Source organism: Pteropus alecto, unplaced genomic scaffold (genome assembly GCF_000325575.1).
Source record: "Pteropus alecto unplaced genomic scaffold, ASM32557v1 scaffold3, whole genome shotgun sequence".
In the NCBI taxonomy this organism is placed as follows: domain Eukaryota; kingdom Metazoa; phylum Chordata; class Mammalia; order Chiroptera; family Pteropodidae; genus Pteropus; species Pteropus alecto.
Window position 1 is genome coordinate 27,546,382 of NW_006442484.1, and position 22,769 is coordinate 27,569,150.

The 22,769-nt window shown below is 35.0% G+C and overlaps 1 protein-coding gene and 1 pseudogene across 1 annotated transcript in view; both read right to left on the reverse strand.

Annotated features, from left to right (window-relative positions):
• NEB (nebulin) overlaps positions 1 to 22,769 on the reverse strand; it is a 193,484-nt gene that overhangs the window by 75,371 nt on the left and 95,344 nt on the right. Inside the window, exons 70-79 of the mRNA XM_006921066.2 lie at positions 20,245 to 20,448; positions 19,675 to 19,779; positions 18,648 to 18,755; positions 17,039 to 17,350; positions 15,316 to 15,519; positions 14,189 to 14,293; positions 13,934 to 14,041; positions 13,224 to 13,535; positions 2,659 to 2,862; positions 2,217 to 2,321 (exon numbers count right to left, since the gene is read on the reverse strand). Of these exons, the coding sequence (XP_006921128.1) occupies positions 2,217 to 2,321; positions 2,659 to 2,862; positions 13,224 to 13,535; positions 13,934 to 14,041; positions 14,189 to 14,293; positions 15,316 to 15,519; positions 17,039 to 17,350; positions 18,648 to 18,755; positions 19,675 to 19,779; positions 20,245 to 20,448 (1,767 nt within the window). The remainder of the gene's footprint in view (positions 1 to 2,216; positions 2,322 to 2,658; positions 2,863 to 13,223; positions 13,536 to 13,933; positions 14,042 to 14,188; positions 14,294 to 15,315; positions 15,520 to 17,038; positions 17,351 to 18,647; positions 18,756 to 19,674; positions 19,780 to 20,244; positions 20,449 to 22,769) is intronic.
• Positions 4,726 to 4,841, reverse strand: LOC112470736 (annotated as a pseudogene).

Below are 22,769 nucleotides of genomic sequence, written 5' to 3' on the forward strand. Positions count from 1 at the left end.
AAACTTGTCATTATGCGTTTTTTTTTGTTTTTATTTACTTCTTTTTATTACATATATTATTATACTATTATCTCATATGTATTAATTTTCGTTTGCTTATGTGGTCGAATATATTTTTTATTTGAACTAAAAAAAAATCTGGCTGGACACCAATCTTCTTCATCTATTAACTTTGAGAACATGGGCAAATTCTTTAATCTTTTTAAGTTTCAAATTTCTCATTCGATTAAAACAAAATTACAATTTTTTACTAATGTGGTTAGTTTGAAGATTGAATGAGTCAATTTAGTGTGAATTTGCTTAGTTACCTATAAATTGTATACAAATAGTCTAAAAATGTTATGCTTTCTAAATGATGGGAAGAGTTTTAAATAGCAGATTTTTTAAAGATTATGGTAATGGTGACACTTGTGTAAAGAAATGTACATACAAATGGGATGTTTGATTTCTGCCAAAACACAAGCCATTCTCATTAATATCCAAATATCTAAAGTTAATAAATTTACTTTTGGCATAGTTTCAAATATTAGTCTTGCTTACATCATCATATCAATAGTAGGATTCTGGTATTTCCAGATACAGAAATGTATCATGCAAAAGAGGGCACAGGAGATTTCCCAGAATTCTCCTGCCAAAGATGACTCTGTATCAAAAGAGGCCAAGGAGGCTATGTTGAAATGAAGAGCTGACTGCCTCTCAATCCAGTCACTTGATGACAAGAGTACAGTGCACCATAATATAGATTCTGATCTAAAAAAATGTATCAGTGCTCTAAAATTTTGTTTTTCCTCAGCCTTAGAAAAATTACCTCCCAAGCCACTCATGATAATGAGTTGATGGTACAGTTTGGCACATAGTGAGGAATCTTTGCTTGGCAGGCTCTTTCTCTCACAAACATTTATTATTTTTTGAAAGATGCAAAGTTTCAAACTATGGTGAATTACACTAAAGTTGTATCCTTCTTCTAAGGTCATACTTATTCTAAACACAAGAAACTGTGATCGATGAAGGTGGTACCTTTTTGAACTTTGCTGAATTGCAGAGTTAGCCACATACCTGAATTCTCACATTTTATCTAATAGATTTTTAAGCTGATTCCCTTGTTTCTCTCAGGCATATAAGGATTTATTCTGCCAATAAGATAATTTCACCTTTTTCTCTCCAATATTTATCTTTTATCCTTACTTATATAATTATTTTGACTTTAATGAAAAACTCACTCACTTAGCTAGAACTTGCAGCAAATGATAAATAACGGTGATTTTAGTGGGCATCTTTGTTTTATTCCTGATTTAAATGAGAAGCTTAGTTACTGAGGATGAGTCTGGCCTTTGATTTGAAATTTATTCTTTTAATCATGCCAAGGAAATATTCATTTATTCTTATTTTATTAAGATTTGATTTTAAAAATTTAGAATAAATATTGGATTTTGTTACGTGCTTCTTCAAATCTAGTATAATGAGCATACAATTATTCTCTTTTGTTCTACTACATTATTAGCTTTCTGAAATACTTGTTTGGGTCATATAATATTTATGTACTAATGAATTTGATTTGTTAATATTTTATGTAAGATTTTCCACATTATTATTTGTCTAGTTTTCCTTTGTGGAACTATTCTGACAAATTTTGGTAATCGTGATAGCTTTTATTTTTTTCATTGGGCTCTATGATAGTTTGTTTATTTCTTGAAGTCTTGAAAGAATTCTCCTGTGAAATCATCTGGGTGACCCTGGCATTTGAGAAGAGGAAGATAAGTCTTTAATAACCCTCCTAATTTTTTGCTATATATTTTCATTCTTTTTCTGGGGTCAATTTTGGTAATTTGCAGTTTCCTGGAAAATTATAATCCAGGTTTTAAAATTGAATTGTAAAGTTTTGCAAAGAATTCTCATAGTTTGAGTTCATCTGAATGTTATTAATTCCCGTTTCTTATTTGTGTGTCTTTTCATTCCTCTTTCTACTCTCTTGTCCTTATCACCTTCTCCCTTCTGTCATGTTAACATTGGCTCATTAGTATCTGGCTTTGCCCAGTGACTCAGAGCCAGGAATCTGCTTCTCTCCTCCCTCCTGGTCCAGGGCTGATGCTAAGGAGTCTTTCCCACCTCCATCCAGTCAATCTTTCTCCCTTGGCTATGAAGAGTTCCATTGGTGATATTGTAACACCAACTGGGTGACTTTCCAAACAAAAAAGGACATCTGTTGCAGTACTTACATTGCTCACATTAAGAGCATTGGCTCTGGCAAGATTAATTTCTGGAGTATCTGGCATTATGTGGATCGAGGTTTTATCCTTGTCCCAAACTTCTCTGTACTTTGGCTATGAAAAGAGTCAATAATAACAAAATTACTCCATAACTTTCAATGCATAACTTCCAGTTTTTCTGATCTCAAATCTTTTCATATTAAGGTAAAAATGTTCTAGAATCTTTTCACATAATTTACTCAAATTTGAATAAAATCTGTATTAATAATTTTTATTAATACTTTGAATTTTTGTTTAAAATTAATAAACAACATAAAACAACCTATCTATATTATTTATTAAAATACTTGCTATCATTATCATCATCATTATTATTAGATTACCAGGTTAATTATTTATAATTTGTTTATAACACTAACTTAATGTTAATATAGAGAAAAAGGTGACTTACAATACTAATATTTTCAGCATTCGATTTAGCAAGGACAACTTCAGGTGTGTCAACGATACTCGTGTACTTGAGTTTCACCACTGGTGTCCGATAGACACTATCTAGTAGGATCTCCTGGGCATTTTTGACTCTCAGTAGTTCGGGAGACCCATCAGGCATCCAGCCAATGCCACGTAACCACTCCAAGTCAGCCTTGTAGATATTCTGAGAAAGAAAACAAAGTTAACTAGAAGTAAGTTTTTAAAAAATTGTAGTGAAATAAGGAAGCAGTTTTGTGTTACATTTTATCTTCCATAAACAATAATAAAAACTGAGCACTGGCCCAACAAACTCCTCATATGCACAACAGTGTTTTGTTCTGCTTGTTTTCTGTGGCTAGGGGGTCTGTGTTGGGTGCCTATGTACATTTTAAAAAGCAGAATGATGTAGAAAGAGCTCTCTGCTTGGGGGATGCATGAAAAAATTTTGAATAATATTAGGTAATTATCATACTAGTCAATGTGGACTTTAAAGCAATAATAATGGGCTCTCCAGTAAGTTCTCCACAAAGCAGCCAGAATGATCTTTTCAAAATTCGCAATTCAAATCTGATGTCACAACATTCTCCTATCCTTTGGCTTCCCATTGACTTAAGATAATGACCAAAATCCTTAACATGGACTAGAAGGTGAGGGATGATCTAGCACCAACCAGTGCCTACCTCTTCTCCCAGCCTCATCTTGTATGTGCCTCCTTTTGGCCTGCGAATTCTGACTATGTTGACCTTCTTTTAGTTTGTGCTTTTCATATGTTGGCCATTCTGTGTCTTCTTCATGGATGGAGCCAACTCCTCCTCTCCCATCATATCCTCACTAAATCAGCACTTCCTTAGACAAGCTTTCCCCATCTCTCTTTCATAGTGCCATGATCATTCCTTCTCAGCCATCTCATTTTTTACTGATATTCTCTAATTTAACATCTATCTTTGTTATCATTGTGAATTGCCTAACATCGGGAACTTTGTCTTGTTTCTCCTTATTTATTCACAATTGTATCTTTAGTGCTTATCATATTTGGCACAAGGTGTGCTTAATAAATATTTTTAAAAGATAATGAATAATTCCCTAGCTCCATAATTTTGATCTCAACTGGGTTTTCTTTTTCCAAGATAGCACCTCCCTTTGAATTGGGATTTGCATTTTTTTTGGTTATCTAAATTTGTTTCCCTAGGCATAGGTAATTGGATAACCAGATAAAATTGTTAAATATCAATTATTAATTTTATTTAAAAAATCATTGTGTTCTTCAGAATAATATTTTAATAACTAGTTAATAGAATATAAATATCAGGGTAAAAAAGTAATAGGAGTAAAAAATGTAGGCAAATTTCTACCATAATGAAGAATGACATTATATGTTTTATTGTGTAAAGTTTGATATATACCCAAAATTCAGAAGAAGAGATTCTCAAAGAGGATTACATTCGCTAAGAACTTAATTGATGTGCATTCCTTAATACACTTATGTGATTCAGGTTAACGAAGAGATAGCATTTCTTGAGAATTGCCTACATCTACCAGTTGGCAATTCATTTAAAATGATGGACATACTTTCTGGTAAGAAACTCATTCATTATGAGAAAGCATCTTTTGAAGCTTAGGGAAAACAAGTTAAGATAATTTTAAAAAGGTATCTCTTCTACAGAAGAGATAAATAATCTGAGGGAATCCATCATTTCCAAAATATTAAGTGGACATAAAATATGAGTAAATCTAAAAATACTTCAGGTAAATTAATGAAAAATCATATTGTGAAGAACAGAAATTTTAGAGAAACTAGTGAGTTTGGAGCATGCTATTAACCTTTGAAATTAAATTTATGAACTACAGCCATGTCCTTCTTCAATAAATAATTGAAGGACCATGAAAATTCTTATATTTAATAAACTACAAACACTGCACCTGTTAGCAAATCTATAGAAAAATTTGGGAGCACAATTAACAATGAAAATGAAAACTTTCTGAATAAACTAGTAGTAAGGTAGGAAATTATTATTTTTCTTTTTTCATTATTATTTATTATTATTTATGCCTACAGCACCTGGTCTTCCTAGGCGGTCTCCCATCCAAGTACTAACCAGGCCCAATCCTGCTTAGCTTCCTAGATCAGACATTGGGCTTGTTCAGGGTGGCATGGCCATAGACCATGGACCATGGCTCCACTGGGGTGTGAACCCAGGATGTGCGTGTAAAGCAGATGTGCTAACCACTACATGTCCAAGGTAGGACATTATTAAACTTGATAAAATGCTAAAGAGAAGTGCTAATATAGGGAGAGTTGTATCTTCCCAAGCACTGGAAGGAATGAGGAGGCAAAGCTGTGGAAAACTTCCTTCCTGGGGAATCGCTCACTCCTCAGGTACCCCTCACAAGCATACACTTACATCACTCTGAAGGTCATACGCCTTCCTGGCATGGATGATATCATTCTGATCAGGAAAGCAAGACCACTGGTGCAGATACTGGCGATAGTCCATGTTGCTTGCTAAAGCCTGGCTTTCTTTGGCAGTGTTGATGGACACCATGTCCCCCGGGATGGAGATCTTGGCCTTGTGGTCATTGTAGACCTTTTTGTACAGCCTGTCATTCTGCATCTTCAACACGTTTGCTGCCCAAACCAGTTTAGGGTCTTCCTTGGCATTGCGACATCCAATATAATGGCCTTTCTGTTTCTCGTAAGCAGTTTTATATAGATACTGGTGGATATAAATTGAAGAAAAAAAGAGTTGTTTTTCTAGACAGTCTGTTCAAAATAATTCTATTCCCTTACATTACCCTTTTGGGGGCACTGTGAGCCCCTCTAAGGCAAGAACTGTGCCTCTAGATTATCTCCCAAAATAGGTTCATCCAGTGTTTCCAAACTTCCATCATTGTTCGTCTCTCTCAGGTTTTGCCACAAACAGGTGCCACCTGTACTTCAAAATTTCAGTTAACTTGATTCTTTGTTTAGATGAATTTATTTTTAAAGCGTAAACTTAAACTTTTATTTTAAAATTTATAATTTTATTTAAATGGAATAAAATCAGTATTTTTCTAGCATACATTAAAAAAATATGTATATAATCATTTTAAAAAATGCTTGTTCACGTACTACATAAAATTATTACAGGAACACCTCTGCATGCTGCATTTCAAGAAACTGCAGAATTCTTTTTACCCATAAATATCTATTAAGTAATTGTAAATTAACTGCTATCGAGATGATATTGAAAAGAAAATAAAAATCTGTGCTTAAACATAAGAGGAGCAGAACTAAGCAGAGACACATGGGAGCTGTCAAATTGTAAAAATTGTTCTTGAATTTGGGATTTTAAAACAAGACACTAATAACAATGACCTCCATTCTACTGAAATATAATTCCTGGAGAATTAAGTTAAAGGTTAGTACGGCATTAACCTTGTGTGTCTACTGTTTAGTGTTTGTTAAAGCTGGGCAAGGAGGAGGTCTTACGTCACTGGCAATATCCCTAGAAGCCTTGGCATGCTGGATTCCTATGGCGTCTGCTCGCAAGTCATAACCAGTCATCTTCATGTCTTCCCAAGCTTGCTGATACTGTTTCTGTAAATAGAGATTGCAATGCCACAGTCAATCTGAAGAGGGAGCTACTGAATCAGTGTAGCTAATGTGTTCAAGAATAAACGTTAACAGTTAACACTGAAAATTAATCTCCCTTCAAGATTTATGAAATAGGCTGGTTTCATATCGAACTTAAGTTCCAGTAGATTTTTAACAAAATTCAGTAAAATTCTCTCCTAATAACTTTTTTTTTTTAAGAAGGAAATTTAGGAGACAGTAAATCATGTAAAAATGGGGAAAAATATATTGTTTGGCATTTAAAAGGAAAAATAGAACTATATACTACTATACATGCATATATATGTTTTTTGTTGTGTTTTTGGAGAAATCACTGCATTTTTCTTTCCAACAAAGATAAAGACACACATCTCTATATTTTAAATACATATGAATACACGCACACAGGTAGGCATGCACACACACAGCAATTATCACTAGCTTAAAGACTGGAAATAAGAGGAATGGCAGGGCAATGCCTTAAGCTAAAGTCTCTCTGCAGTAAACTGCCGAAAGGTTCGGTGAGGCAGAGAATACTGTATGAAACAAGTGGGATGTGTAGTGCCTCACATTGCTGATCTGTATGGCATTGATTTTGGACTGCAGCATCACCGGAGTGTCTGCTGGTACATTAACATTAGCCTTCTCTTTGTCCCAAGCATCGCGATACAGTGGCTGGTAAAAAAGAAAAACAAAGGATGATTGGTTAGTAAATAAGTCAATTACCACAAGAATAAAATTATAGGAGCAATTTAAAGCTCTCTTTGGATGTCTCAGATAAAAATGTAAATCGAATTTTGTTTTGCTCTCATTTGTGTTTTTATTTAGAAGATTCCAATAGTGACTTCAACAAGAATACATTCACGTGTGAGATAAATTTGAAATGAGTCAGAAACATGGTAGTAAGATGATCCTTTTCTATTTATTCACATGTAATTACCTGGCAGGTAAAGCCACCTTGCAGGTAATTACAATATCCACATTGCTAATCAAGTCCTGGCTTTCTTGGCCCAAATAGCTATCATAATGTCTAATATTGGGGCTGCCCCTGGACTTTTCAACTTATTTTATGATTGAATAACAATTAAAAGGTGGCAACTTTATGATCATCATATTAACTTGTGGACTTATATTATAGGCAAGGTCTCAACGTGTGTATCAGAATCTGTGGAACATGAAGATGCTCACCACACTTACATTGACCAAAGAGTTATCTAAGTGAATGAAATGTGGATACTGTTAATTGATTGACAACATGAAATTCTATCATTCTATCTGGATACTTGTATCTTCAAGATTCTCATGCTGGTATCAGCAATTTAAAGTTGACAATTAAAATTTTTACTAAGACTTCCTCAATTTGTCTGAACCCAGATTACCTCACTGATCTGTAGAGCATTGGTCTTTGCCAGGATGACTTCAGGAGTATCAGTGATGCTGGTGAATTTGAGGTCCTCAGGTCTTATACGATACAACCTTTCATTCAGAAGATTTTGGGCATTCTTCACTCTCACTACTTCCACAGATCCCTCTGGCAACCATCCAATACCCTTCAACCATTCCAGGTCTGATTTATACACGTTCTGCATGAAGGACAGGACCACAGAGTGCAGAAGAGTCAAATTTGCCTTCTAGAGCACAATGCCAGCAAACCACACACTATCTCTATTTAAATCAGCCAGGTGGCCAATTCCATGAAACTAAAAAATCAACATTAAATGTTAATATTTGGGTGTTACATCTCTGGCACACATGTCTGTGAGAAGTCCACAGTATCTTACAGGAATTGGAGCAGAGCTGACAAGTGTCACTTTTAAAATGACAGACAGCAATGGCACATAATTTTGTTTTAATATGATGTTGAGTTTCTGTGCTCACCACTTGAAATCTGCCTTTTATGTACCACTGAGAATAACATCTGTTGGAATTTAGGAGGAAAAGGTCCTTAGATGCATGTATAATGAGAAAAAATATACTTATATCTATATAAATATAGATATAAGTATTTTTTCCTACATGCATCATATAAACTTGAAATCCAATGTTTCCTTATGCTTAATCTGTTTCCGAAGTTTAGATATCTGATCATGCAAATGTGAAGGATCAGAAAAACTGGGACCGAATTTTTTTACCTAATCACACAGAATAACAGAGATTTTCATCTCGATGAGTAAGGTCTTGACATATAAGAAGGAATTCTCTCTAAGATAAAAAATATTTGGAAAAATTCTACTATCACTATCAAGTGTAAAAATGTTAAGTTCTATTAAGATTACCATTTAAATTATGTCCCCAGGGAATACACTGTGATCGAACACACAGACACACATCTCCCCAAGAATCTGGTGATAATATACGCACATCGCTCTGCAGTTCGTAGGCTTTCTTTGCCTGGATCACATCGTTTTGATCTGGCAGGCACGTCCACTGGTGCAGATAATTGCGATAATCAACGTCGCTAACCAGGGTCTGGCATTTCTTGGCTTGAACAATAGACATCATGTCCAGTGGCGTGTGATGAATTCCTTTAGTCTTCTCATAAGCTTTCTTGTATTCTCTGTCACTCTGGATCTTGGCAGCATGTATATACCATACCAATTTGGGGTCATCTTGTAGGGTGCGGAAACCCACATAGTGCCCCAGTTGCTTGCGATAACCTTCTTTGTATTTGTACTAAAGTTGTGAAAAATCAGATAAAAAGGCATAGGAAAATAATGTATTATGAGGATTTTTCATTAAATGTTTTCAGAATATTTTCTTAGCCTTAATGTAAATTGGCTCAACATTGGCAGTCATTATATATTTCAGTTCATTTTAAGGAAATTAGATAGGGTTATTTAGGTAGTTTTATAGAGGACATGAGTAAATCAGGGAGAAAATAGTATGGTGACCAAGAGTAACAAAATAAGTAATAATAATAGCTAATATTTACTGAGCAATCACTATACGCCAGATGTTATTATGAGTGATTCAAATGTATTAGGTCGATTCATATGAAATTGCTGAATTTTTTAGTTAAAAATAGTTGATAGTGGCGATTATTATCTCACCTAGTCCTCACACTATCTCTATGTGGTAATGTTATTATTAACACGTATTTCAGATGGGGAAAATAAGGCACAGTGAAGGTAACCATGGTCACCAAAGTTGCCTGTCAAGTGCGACATTAGGTCCGATGGTCCCCCAAGAGTACTGAAGGCACCTCAGGTAAGAGAAAGTCATGTGTGTGGTTTAGGAGACAGAAAAGAAAGGTACATGTTTCAGGAATGGAAAGCAAGGTTGCTGGTTTGAATCAGAAGATGATAACAAAAGGTCAGTGGACGAGAGTGTCCATCTTGTCCACACTTGCCCTAAGTGTCTTAGGACTGGAGTAAGATAGTTTCTCTTTCTTTCCTCTTTATGGATAACTTAGGAAAGTTTGGACAAAGGGAGATAGAAAGAACTGGGAATAAAGCAAATCCTGTGGTTCCACCATGATTTTTAGAGATAAAAATGAAGACTATGAAGGAAGAAATGGCTGTATATAAAAGGTGAAAAATAGAGAAGAGTCTGAAGGAAGAGAACGAAGGTGGCTTAAAGATTTGGAGCTGGAGAGGGCCTTGATAGAATAATTATTCTGACTCTCAGTAAGTTTTAAAATTGCTATTAAATGAGCTTCAGAAGGTTACTAAGAGCAATATACACAAGTCTCCAGTATAAAATCTTGCATATAAAATGTGATTTCAGTCTTAAGTCTTCTTAAGTGTATGAAACTTTCACCTGTGATTTGTATTTATGGAGAATGTCATAAATATTTCGGGGATAAAATCACATTGTATTAGTTCCTGAATTTTTCCCAAGAATTTTGCGCAGACCTTTCATAATATTTTACTTCTATTGAGAAACAACTTAGAAGTTATTTACATAAATACGTCACCTATGTTTACCTTAATGTTTTTCATCTCATTTTAATGTTTTTAAATACAGTCTTTAGTATAAGACAAAATGCAATTGTTTCCATAGACTTTTTTTTTTTTTAAATTCTTGAAAAATATTCTCCCTATTTGTTGTATAGACTAGAAGAGAAAAATCACAGAGAAATAGGAGCTGTACCTCACTGGCAATTTCTCTAGAGGCTTTGGCATGCTTGATTTCAATGGCATCTGCTCTAAAGTCATAGCCTTTCTGTTTGGATTCATTCCAGTCTTTCTGGTAGAGATTCTGTTGAGGGAAAACACAGGTTTGTTTGCAAGAACTGAAAATAAGTGAATATACTCAAAGTAGTTCTAATATGAATCAAAAAAGCATAATGTAAATGAAAGCAACATAAGAAAAAAAAATCACTCCTAGGTTCTTCTTTTGGTTATTGGCTATTTACTTTGTGGAGTGCAGGATACTTCTGATTAAAATTTTAAGGGTAAACATCTAAAACTAAACATCTGAATTCAAACTAATGTTTGAATATTCGCATTCATTACAATGTGGTCCACATCTGAAAAATTCCCATTACATAGTACATGGAAACTAAGAATCAACTGTGAAGCTAAGGAACCTTCACAAGGAACCACATAAGACCCGATAAGATTATTTCTTAATGTTGTCCTTTGACCTTTTAGAGGTCTCTGCTAAAGGGATGTTACATAGATGTCATACATATCCTGCACTTTGCATATAATTAAAAGTTGTCTTTTCTTAAGGCCTTAAAATGTCAAACAAAAAAGTTCTGGATCAATCAAAACCCTATAAAGACAGTAGAGACTGTTATCTCTTATGCTTTTTTATGTTAAATGTACCTAACTAGGGATTTCATTATTCTCGATTAATACACAATGAAACTGAGCTATAAACTGAGCTGGATATAGAACAATGATTTCAGAGTTGAAAGGAGATACCAATAAGATTCAGGTATCCCAACTCTTGTAGTCCAGGAATCCAATCATGTATCTAAATTAATGTTTAAAAGAAAATTTCCATTCATATTGCATTGGGAATGGTAGCTAAAGAGAAAGTATCCAGAACCAAAAGCTGTAAACATTTCTAAGATAGGTAATTTGTCAATTATAACACACGCCATAAGCTGACAGATACTGTCCCATAAAGGCATTTACACTTCATATTTATGCCTCTTACATTGCTGATTTGCAAGGCATTGATTTGGGCCTGTAGCATGACTGGCGTGTCAGAAGGAATGCTGACGTTGGTTTTATCTTTATTCCAGGCTTCTTGATACAGTTTCTGTGGAGAGAAGGGAAATATTATTTTAATATAGCAATAGAGAATGGATATTTGAAACATTAAGTCTTAGCAACTATTTAACTTGGAAAAATTTTTTATATAGGTTTATGACACTTTATTTTATGTGTCATGTTGGTTAAGCCACAGTATCCACATATTTGGTCGAACATTATTCTAGATGTTTCTGTGAAGGCATTTTTTTTTAGATGAGATTAACATATTAGTAGACTTTGGGTAAAACAGGCTACCCTCTGTAATGTGGGTGGACTTCATCCAATCAGCCAAAAGCCTTAGTAAAAGCAAGAAGTAATTCTGCCAGCAGACTGCCTTTGGGCTTGAACTGCAGCTGCTTCCTGGACCTCCAGCCTGCTGGCTTACCCTGCAGATTTTAGACTTGCTGGCCTCCACAACTGCATGAGCCAATTCCTTAAGAATTGTACTAGTCAGAAGCCTGACTAATACAATGTTATACAATTTAATATTACACCACAGATTTTGATATTTTATAGGACTTCAATCAATTTTTGTTTTCTTGAATTGTAATGGAGTGACATTTTTCACTTTAGTACTTCCAAGTTTGTGTGCGTGGTGGGGGAAAGGTACGTTGGCATTCGTCAAGAGTTCTACTTTGCATGTGCCATCACTGAACTAGACAAGAGATTCTTAGAGTTGCTCCCATCACTACAGTCTGAAGAACAGTCCACTTGCTGGGTGTATGTGTGTGTGTGTGTGTGTGTGTGTGTGTGTGTGTGTGCGTGGCAGGGGGCGCGGGGAGGTGGGGGCGGCTCATCTGACAACAGAGTCCCATAAAAGGAATTCTTGGTAATAAGATGGTTCTTACGTCACTGATTTGCAGAGAATTGGCTTTTGCCAGGACAACTTCTGGAGTGTCAACAATGCAAGTGAATTTCAAGGCTTCTGGTCGTGTTCTATAGAGTCGTTCATTCACCAGGTCTTGAGCACCTTTCACTCTGGTCATTTCTACTGAGCCCTCTGGCATCCAGCCAATGCCACGCAGCCACTCCAGGTCTGCTTTATACACACTCTGAAAAGGCGTTAGACAGAAATTTTGTTCCAATGTTAGATACAACATTCCTTAACTGAAAAATAAAGTTCATGAGGTGGAGGGGGTGATAAATGCAGGAGATGGTGGTTCCAAAAAAAGTAGGACCTGAGATTTTACATGACTTGGGTTTTAATATCAATGACAGAGTAATTTGTAAAAGCATTCTTTATACTAGTCAAGAATAAAAATAAAATAGTAGTAATATTCAATTCCATGATAATTATTTGACATTTAAAAAAATTATATCACTAAAACATTTTTAAAAAGAAATTTTATTGAATCTCACTCTATTTTTATCCTGTAATAACTGACCCAAGGAAAGTCCATTTAGTGTTTTGGATATAGTCCAGTAGTGGTAAATTTTTAAAAAATTCATATAATTGACGTTTGTCTGAAATATATTTTCATTGCCAGAAAATAAAAATGACATGAGGAAAATAGTTTGGAATCTAGGCCAGGGAATAAAAGACATGACTAAGCAGAGTTCTTTGTCTATATTCTTTGTTTCTGTGACATAACTCCTAAATATGGGTTTTTCATTAAACAATATGAATGGCATTCCCCTCGAGTTGTGTAGTGCACAACCCATGGGTCTGACCACAGAGGCACTGACTGGACAATTAGTAAATCTCTGCCCTCCCAATCCCCCGGTCCCAAAGTTCACATTACGTACATCACTCTGCAGTTCATAGGCCTTCCTTGCATGGATAATGTCGTTTTGATCAGGTAAGCATGTCCAGTGATGCAGGTAATTTCGGTAATCAATGTCACTGACCAGAGTCTGACATTTCTTGGCCAGCAAGATGCCTAACATGTCCACTGGGCTAGTGAACTTGGTCTTCCATTTCTGAAAGTCCTTCTTGTACTCTCTTTCACTTTGAATCTTCCCTGCATGTATGGCGCACATAATCTTGGGGTCATCTTCAACGCTCTGGGCTCCAATGTGGTGGCCTTTCTGTTTTTCGTATGCTTCTTTGTATTTGTACTAAAATGTCAGAAATACAGGTTTAGAAATCCAGTTCTAAGACCATATACTTGCTGACAATTATAGATAACGTGAACACCCACAAGCAAATAAATAAGAATTTCGTATTGCAAATATTTTGGCACCTCTGAACAATTTTAAACCAACATTTTATACTACCATAAACATAACTGCAGTGTATTTATATGTCTTCACTGGTGAAACCCTTTCCTGCAGTAACTGGAACTTCAATTCCAAACTGTACTTTTCTTCTCTATGACAACAAAGGGAAAGGTCTTAGAAAATAGGAAGCAAGGCTAGGGAAATACATGTGCAAGCAGTTATAAAGTGTGGCCCACCAACTGCACTGTGGTTGTTCAGCAATATGAGACCAAGGGGGTTAGATGAAGGGCACTTACGTCACTGGCGATGTCCCTCGAGGCCTTGGCACTTTTGATGGAAATAGCATCAGCTCTCAGATCATAGTCCTTCATCTTTGATTCATCCCATCCCTTGGTATAAAGTTTCTATGTAGAGAATAACACACAACGGAAAAATAAAAGTGTTATAGAAAGTTAATAGGCCAATTCCAGAAAGGAAGGTAGGAAGGTAGAAAGGAAAAGTATTTTAATTACTCTTAGAGAGGCTTAAATAACAATTAAGAAATCTCTTACTTGACTGATGTTGACAGAATTGCTCTTGGCCAGCATAATTTCTGGAGTGTCTGGCATCACGTGGATGGAAGTTTTGTCAGCATCCCAAGCTTCCGTATATAAATGCTATGAGGGAAGGGAGGTAAAATCCATTGTTAAAGCTGATATATTTCAATTATTATTAAATTTAACTCACTTAACTGTAAAATAGCCCTTTTAAAGTTATTTGGAGGTGAGGGAAGCAAAAGGTAATGTGAAGAGTGAAACATGGTGATATTTAAACAGCAATGTAATAGTTTCATAGCTAATATGAAACATTAAAATGATATCAATTATTCATTATTTTTATCCAGTGACACTCCAGCTTATTCATAGGACCTCCAAGGATGGAGCTTGGCTGTAGAACTATGATATAGTAGAAATCCGTAGACTTCAGAGTCAATCCCAAGTTCAAACCCAGCTCCACTATGTTCAAGCTGTGTGATCTTGAGAAAAGGGGCATAAAGCCTCTCATTCCTCATTTGTTGGATGGGGATAATCATATCTTTTTTGAGGATTTTTTGAAGATTAATCATAACATATGTAAAACTCATGAGTTATAGTAGACATTCAACAAATTTAATGGTTTTAAAATTTCCTATTGTTATATTTGTGTTTGCTATTGATGGGTGTGGTATAGAATTTCTGGAGTTTTAACAACTCTAACTCTGAAGAGAGTTAAAAGAGCCAATTTCACATTCTGAATTGAGCTCTCAGTGTCACTACCAGAATGTTTGGAAGATGTTCAGGCAAGTGTGAGAGAATTCAGATAAGTTCAATTCAATCTAAAATGTGCATATTGAGGACCTACCCATTGGATAAAAAATTAACCCACTCTCAAAAAACAGATTGCTAGAACTCTGGAAAAAAGAAGTAATCATCTATCTTGTGTAATAAAACTGAAAGCAGTTTGCTTTTCCAAATGGATTTCCACAACTAAGGCAGAAGAGTAACCCAAGCAACTAATTTGAGTTGTACACCAGCACTGCTATAAACACTGTGTTTCCCAAGTTTTAGAATGAAATGCTTTATGGTTATATATTTCTCACTTTATGAACCACATTCGTGGAAACTATGACTCAGGCAACTGGAAACAGCTGGAGACTAACCTTGCTCATTGTCAGGGCATTAGCTTTTGCCAGGACAATTTCTGGGGTATCTGTAATGCACGTAAATTTGAGCTGGTCTGCAGGCAGACGGTACTTCTTGTCACTTAGGATTTCTCCAGCTCTCTTCACCTTCTCAACCTCTACAGAGCCAATAGGCACCCATCCAATGCCTCTCAGCCACTCAAGGTCAGCCTTGTAAATAACCTGAAAATGAAATAATGTCAAATATTCATTAAAGCCCCCTAGAGAGCCTGGTGTCTGATCCTGATTTAGCATATACAAATGGTGAATCTTACTTGCGTAAATCTCTGGGAAGACCCATAGAATTGCCGTAGTTTGGTAAAGAGTAGCTAGTCAAACACTTTGTTTCAGAAGGTAGCCAATGTTTGCTGTTTTAAAGACCCATGAAACTTCTCTAATAATATGTGATTTCACTGACATAAAAGGATTTCAGGGAAATTACTGCTTGTCTCCTAGTACAGATTTCATATTCTGAGTTGATTGCTCATACCTCCTCGTGTGGGAATAATAACACTCTGGTAGAATACAGTTTGCTCCTATCTCGTTGGGCAATGGCCTTTAAAACCAATTGTGTAACATAAGAATGTAACCGGCTGACCACATGTCGAATTAATGTGTTTCCCGGGGGCAACACAAAGGGCGTCTTTTTTCATATGATTCTATATGCTTTTAAGCCAAGAGTACATATATTTATATTCTTAGTTATCTTATTTTCAGTCCCCTTTTTGTGTTATAATTCAAGTAAAAAAAAAAGATACTTTATCTTTTTTCATTTTTATTTGAATTTAAATAATTGAAAGAGAATTTATCTCATTAGAAAGGTAACAATTCTTTTTATTTTTATGCATTTTTGGGAAATTCTGTTATGTAATGCCATTACTATTATCATTCTTTCAAAAGAGACTACTTGTTAGAGCCTGATTTAAAAAATAATAATAAGGAGCTACTAAACCAATGAGGTGACATTTGAGTCCTAAGGACAGTTTACTGGCCACCAACAAAAGTGCCTAACATATTCCTAGGCAGCTATTGTTTTAGCTTCTTAGATAAATTATTGCAACGCATAATTTATTCCTAAACTTCTCTTCACAAGTTATAATAGATATTTCATATGCTAAGTAGTCAGAAAAATGATAATGCAATGAATTCATTTGGAAAATTAGGTTGCATTAAACCAGGAATTCTTAACCTGGCATCAATGAACTTGGATAGAAAAAAAAAAACATATCTTTATTTTCATTAACCTCTAACTGAAATATAGCATTTTTTTCCATTATAAATTTAGGCAAGAGATTACAGTAGTAACACTACATGGGACTTGGTCAGCAATAAAAATCGCAAATATTTTCCTACCTTTTACAGTTGTTGCAGACATCGTGAAATGTTTACACTCATCACTTCTTTGAAATTAAACTAGTTATTACACCTATCTTTTTATTCAATGTTAATAAAAAAGCATATATATTACTACATCACAGACTTAGTTTAAGATTTTGATAACCATATTTCGATGTGATTGATTTCTTTTGAAACATATATACATATACACATATATACACACATAGATTGTTTTTTAATTTACACCTTCATCACATTGTCATGAGAAGTTGTCCGTAGGTTTCACTAGACTGCCAAAAGATTTCATGGCATAAAAAAAGTTAGAACCTCTTTTTAAAACATGAAGAATATTAGATTCACTCACATCACTCTGAAGGTCATAGGCCTTCCGAGCCTGAATGATGTCATTCTGATCAGGCAGACAGATCCATTCGTGCAGGGGATGCTTGTAATCTATGTCGCTTACAAGGGTCTGACACTTCTTGGCCAGCACCATCCCCAACATGTCTACTGGGCTGCTGAACTTGGTCTTCCACTTCTCAAAGTCCTTCTTGTACTCCCTTTCACTCTGGATCTTGGCTGCATGGAGGGACCACATCATCTTGGGGTCGTCCTTAATGTTTCGGGCCCCAATGTGGTGGCCGAGCTGTTTCCGGTAGCCTTCCTTATATTTGTACTGAAAAAAAAAAAGGGATATGAGTCTAATGCTAAGAACATTTCATTTCTATCATATTTCATAGTTTTATACATACACTCTTCTTTGATTTTTCTCTACCACTAATGTAAGAAAGGTTAATATTATCGACTCTATTGTATAAAATAGAAACCTAAATCCTAGAGAGTTAAGTGATTTGTTCAAGGTCACATCACAAGTAGGTGGCAGAGCTGAAATTGAAATGCAGTAGCTTCTGGTTTCTAATATTTTCCCCTTTCTCCTTAAACACAACTACCTACATTATATTTGTTTGCTTAGCAAGTAACGGTAAAACATCTTGTATAATCTAAAAAAAGCATCTACTTAATTTAAAGATATGACTATTTTTTCCTAAAAATGCTTTGATATTTAGAATATTTTAGAATGTATCCCTTTTAATTAGAATTTATAGTGAATTCCCTGACTACACTTAGATAGTTTTACCAGGAAATACCTCCTTCGTTAGGCTGTCGATGTCATTGAACTTTCACCATGAGAGAGTCATGCCTTGGGTCAACACTCTATCTACTTTTAAAATTCAAGAATGTTATGGTCCATTTTACCATCAGTTGATCATAGTGTGGGCTTCTCTAGCTTCACAGCCAGAAAAAGTTTAAATAATAGAAGGCAGAAAGCATGAATCTAAGTCATGGAGCCTTCTAGAAGAAGGAAAGTCTGGATTTGGGTTCAAAGCAGTGCTGGTACAGAATAAGGGCACAGGACACTCTCAGTCAAGTGGATACTGAGAAAGAGACAAGTGGGTACTGAGAATGAGCTTCGCTTACTTCTCAGTTTGTTCTTGTAAGGAGTTAAGAGCATCTTGGTAGGAATACCTCACTAAAAGTTACAAAGGATGAACCAAAACTCTAAAACTCATCCATCACTGGTCTTCCTTTAATGCCAGAATAAACGGATAGATATAGTAGGAAATGGTGAACATCTATATTGGCTGATCTGCATGTGTTACCAATTTTTTTTACAAACATCTGGGTCAACTGCTGCTCAATTTCTGACACTCAAAAATATAAACCCATTTTTACTGTCTCGAAAACACTCATTTAAGAAATATATATACCTCTATCTTTGACTGATTAACAGCTATAATGGATGTAGTATCTTGTGCTTTTCTTTGTTTTTAATTATAACTCTGTACATTGAGGAATCACTACATGAAATTGAGACATGTAAGGATAACAAAAATTCTGTCAAGAAAGACTATAAAATTTACATTTGTGACATTTTTGAATAAGAAATGCCTCTACCAAAAACATCAACTTACATCACTAGCAATATCTCTTGAAGCCTTGGCTGCTTGGATTGGAATGGCATCCAAACGTAGATCATAGCCTTCCTTCTTCGACTCTTCCAAAGCAAGTTTATAGAGTTTCTGTAGAAAAGAGAGTCATTAAATCATTCCTCTTTTCATAAAAAAATGAAACTGTTAATTATTAAATTTTCTCTATCTTCTTTTAAACTATAAAAACAAATCCACAAAGTCAAGTATAAGGGTGGGTTTGTACAAAATTTGGCTTCATAGGCACTCAAGGACTTTAATGCACATGTTCTAAACTTTGGGATTTTATCGATTGGTAAATTTAAAAAAAAAAAAACTGGGGGGGGAAGATCAGCATGTGGTTGCCAAAATTTTGTTTTGCCAAACAAGCATATCTTAAAAAAAAACCCAAAACTATTTACTATTGCCATCATAGTGTAAAAGAAAGGCCATCGTAACACTAAAGAAGAAGAAAGAATAAGAACCGTATTTTAAAGTTGAATATATTTGGATTTGTAAAAACTCAATGCATTTGTCTTTATTTTTTCTCATTTTGCGTGGACAGTTATCACAGACCACGATTGATCTGTAGAGTAGTATTTCAGAATCATCACTCTGATGAAAATGTTTGCAAATAACATTAAATGGTAACCAGAACATTAATGAAGCAGCAAGAACAATACAGAGCATGATAACTCACTGGGTTCCAAGCCAGTGCCTGTCTACTAAATAAGTGAATAAAATAATGACTTGCTACCTACACAGACCTGCAGGGAAAGGCTTTAGAAGCATAACTCTTACTGAGCTACTTCTCCATAAGCATTCCATTCCTCGATGTTCTGTTGCTAAAGGCCGGCCTACTTTGTGGACCTACCACATAGCCCAAAATTGAATCAAGAGAGAACTATCTCTTTTACTGACAATGTTAGATTGGAGTATGTATAATAAATTAGTCAAAATCTTTCACTAAGGAAACAGTTATAATAGTTCATTTTTGTCTTTCTCGTTATTGTAAGATCAATAGTTTACTCACATCACTATAGTTTATTCGGTTGAGTTTGGCTAGCATGATTTCTGGTGTATCAGGCATGACATGGATTGTTTTCTTCTCATTGTCCCAGGCTTCGGTATATAAGCGCTATGAAAAAAAAAGATGAGAAAAATTATTTTGGAGTTAAAAGGCTTTTTTTTTTTTATATGCCACTCACCTCTCCTCTATACAAAGTAGAAATAAAATTATTAAAATTGCATAAATTCCTACCTTTCATGTAGATAAATTATTATTTCCAAGAGAATTTAGCTCACTAGTTCATTGACTCAGAGTTTTTACTGTTTCTCATTAAAATTCTTTAACAATTCTGAAAAGTATAATTGGGTTGCAGTATTTAAAATCTGTAATCATAAAATATTACAGCATGTGGTATTTTTAACACCAGTTTAATATTTTGAAGTATTACTAAGTAACTATGGCATTATGATGGAAAAATCATTTTTAAAGGTATCGTAAATGATATAGGAATCCTTAAAATGTAGTAATATGTTAGAATTTTTACCTTGTTCAATGGAGAATTCTGATACCTTACGGTGAGGAGTGAAGACTCACCTTATTCATGATAATAGCATTGCTCTTTGCCAGCACTTGCTCTGGGGTGTCAGTTATGCTGGTAAATTTCAGTGCGTCTGGACGCTGACGGTAGATATTATCACTCAGTATCTCTGTGGCCCTCTTGGCTTTAACAACTTCAAAGGAGCCAATCGGAACCCAGCCAATGCCTTTCATCCATTCAAGATCTGACTTATACAAATTCTGCAAATTAGATTAAAAAAAAAAAAACACTTAGTAATTAGTGTTTCAGATTCATAGTCACAAAATGGCTCATGCTGGAGAAATACGAAAGTATCAATGAACAGATAAGGCTCCTAGCATAATCGATCACTTATTCATAAATGTCGAACTCTGAGCATATTTTTTACTAAGCACTTTTTGATACAGAGGATTGTACCAGAATGAGAGTTTTTTTTTTTAATGTAAAAGAAAGAGTCATGCATTTTACACAAGATAATATAGCATATATTTCCCTAATTATTCATTTTATTTTACTCTCAATAGACATGCTAATTGTCAATAAGAATTAGGTGATTGGTTTTGAAAAAGACAAGAATGTTAGTATTGTCCTGTATGTATAAAATATGAATGCTTATTAAAATAATTTGGCATAATATACTTCTGTTCCCTCTCTCCATCTACCCTCCATTCACATACACATACATTTCTGCAACTTTAGCTAAAAATGTGTAGCTATATATTTTTGAGGTCTAAGTTTTATCTAACTCAGGCAAAGGAAGCCCAAATCACCAGGAAGAAATATATCTGTATAAAACTAATAACATAAACTTTATTTCTTCTATTATATATAACTTTTGGGGAAGAAAAATTGTGAAATAAATTATAATGCTACCAACGAGAAACTGTTTTTAAATTCAATTGCACATTATTTAAAATCTACAAACAAATTCCAGTCCATTGGCACTAGTCAGAGCCCATGGACATATTTCAGATCTGCTTTTTGGTTTTTCTTAATTAAAAAATTTTTATATTAGTTTTAGGTATACAGTACAATGGTTAGACATTTATATAATTTATGAATTGACTTCCCTCCCACCCCCACAAATACTCTAGTACCATCTGGAACTATACATGGCCATTGCAATAACATCGACTTTACTCCCTAGGCTGTACTCCCCTTCCCCATGACTGTTTTGTAGCTACTAATTTGTTGCTACTTTAGATCTGCTTTTAACATGCAGAACCAGCATTAGGGATACGCACGTCACTCTGGAGGTCATAAGCCTTCCGAGCGTGGATGACATCATTCTGGTCGGGCAGGCAGGTCCACTGGTGCAGTAGATGTCTATAGTCCACATCACTGACCAAAGTCTGACATTTCTTGGCCAAAACAATACCGAGCATGTCCAAAAAACCTTGTCTTATTTCTCAAACTCTTTCTTGTACTCGCGGTCACTCTGTACTTTGGCAATGTGGATCGACCACATCATCTTGGGGTCGTCATGTATTGCTCGGGCGCCAATGTGATGACCCAGTTGCTTCCGATAAGCTTCTTTGTATTTGTACTAGAAGAGAGAACCAAGTGAATGAGGAGGAAACACAAAGAGCTTTTTGTTCTCTGTTGTTCTTTCAGGGGACTCTCATCACATGAGGGGTGCTGGCTTCCAAAGAAGAGGATGGTGTGTTCATTATCACACTTCCACAGAATAACTCCACAAGGATTCCTTATGTTATGCTAAAATTATATGTTGGCAAAAAGTGATTAAGAAGTGAACATTGAAAGGGTGAGGTCAATTAGAGTGACAGTGTCCCAGAAATGGGTGGGCACATTTGAGATGTGCTTACATGGTTCATTAATTTTTTTCTAAGGTATTCTGAGAAATAATTTCCTCTCCACCAATGATCTGAAGGGTTGTTTAAAGCTGAGAAAGTTTTGTTTTTTTGGTGGATATAGAGTTTCAGTTTTGCAAGATTAAAAAATTCTGGAAGTCTGTTGCACAACAGTGAGAATATACTTAACACTACTAAACTGTATATCTGATAATGATTAAGATAGTAAATTTTGTTATGCATTTTTTATCATAAAAAAGAAAAACCTACAAAATTGAATAATATTGGTATTCCTGGATTAATAAATTATCAAGGAATCTGATGTTTTCATTTTTAGAGTAAAGGAATATTGATTTTGTGGACTCCTCGGCAAGGAAATGTATAGCTTTTTGCTATCCTATATCTTTCTTCAAGTCATGGAGGGGAGAATTCAGTTAAACTTACTTCTTTCCTGTCACTTTTGCCTTGAGTGTTTCCTGAGGAGAGTTCATGAGGTTTTAGGAGTAGCTCAACATATGTGCATTTAATGTTAATCAAGGCACTCAGTCTTATTAAATAAAGACCAAAAGACACGAGAGTCAAGGGAACCCCTTCTAGACCAGGCTTTTTCCTGTCATGCTTGTGATATTGGCAGGTCACCTACTGTCTCAGCGCCTCAATTTATTTGCCTATACAATAAGGTGGTTAAGATCAATGATGACTAAAAAGACATCCAGCTGTGTTTCAATAAG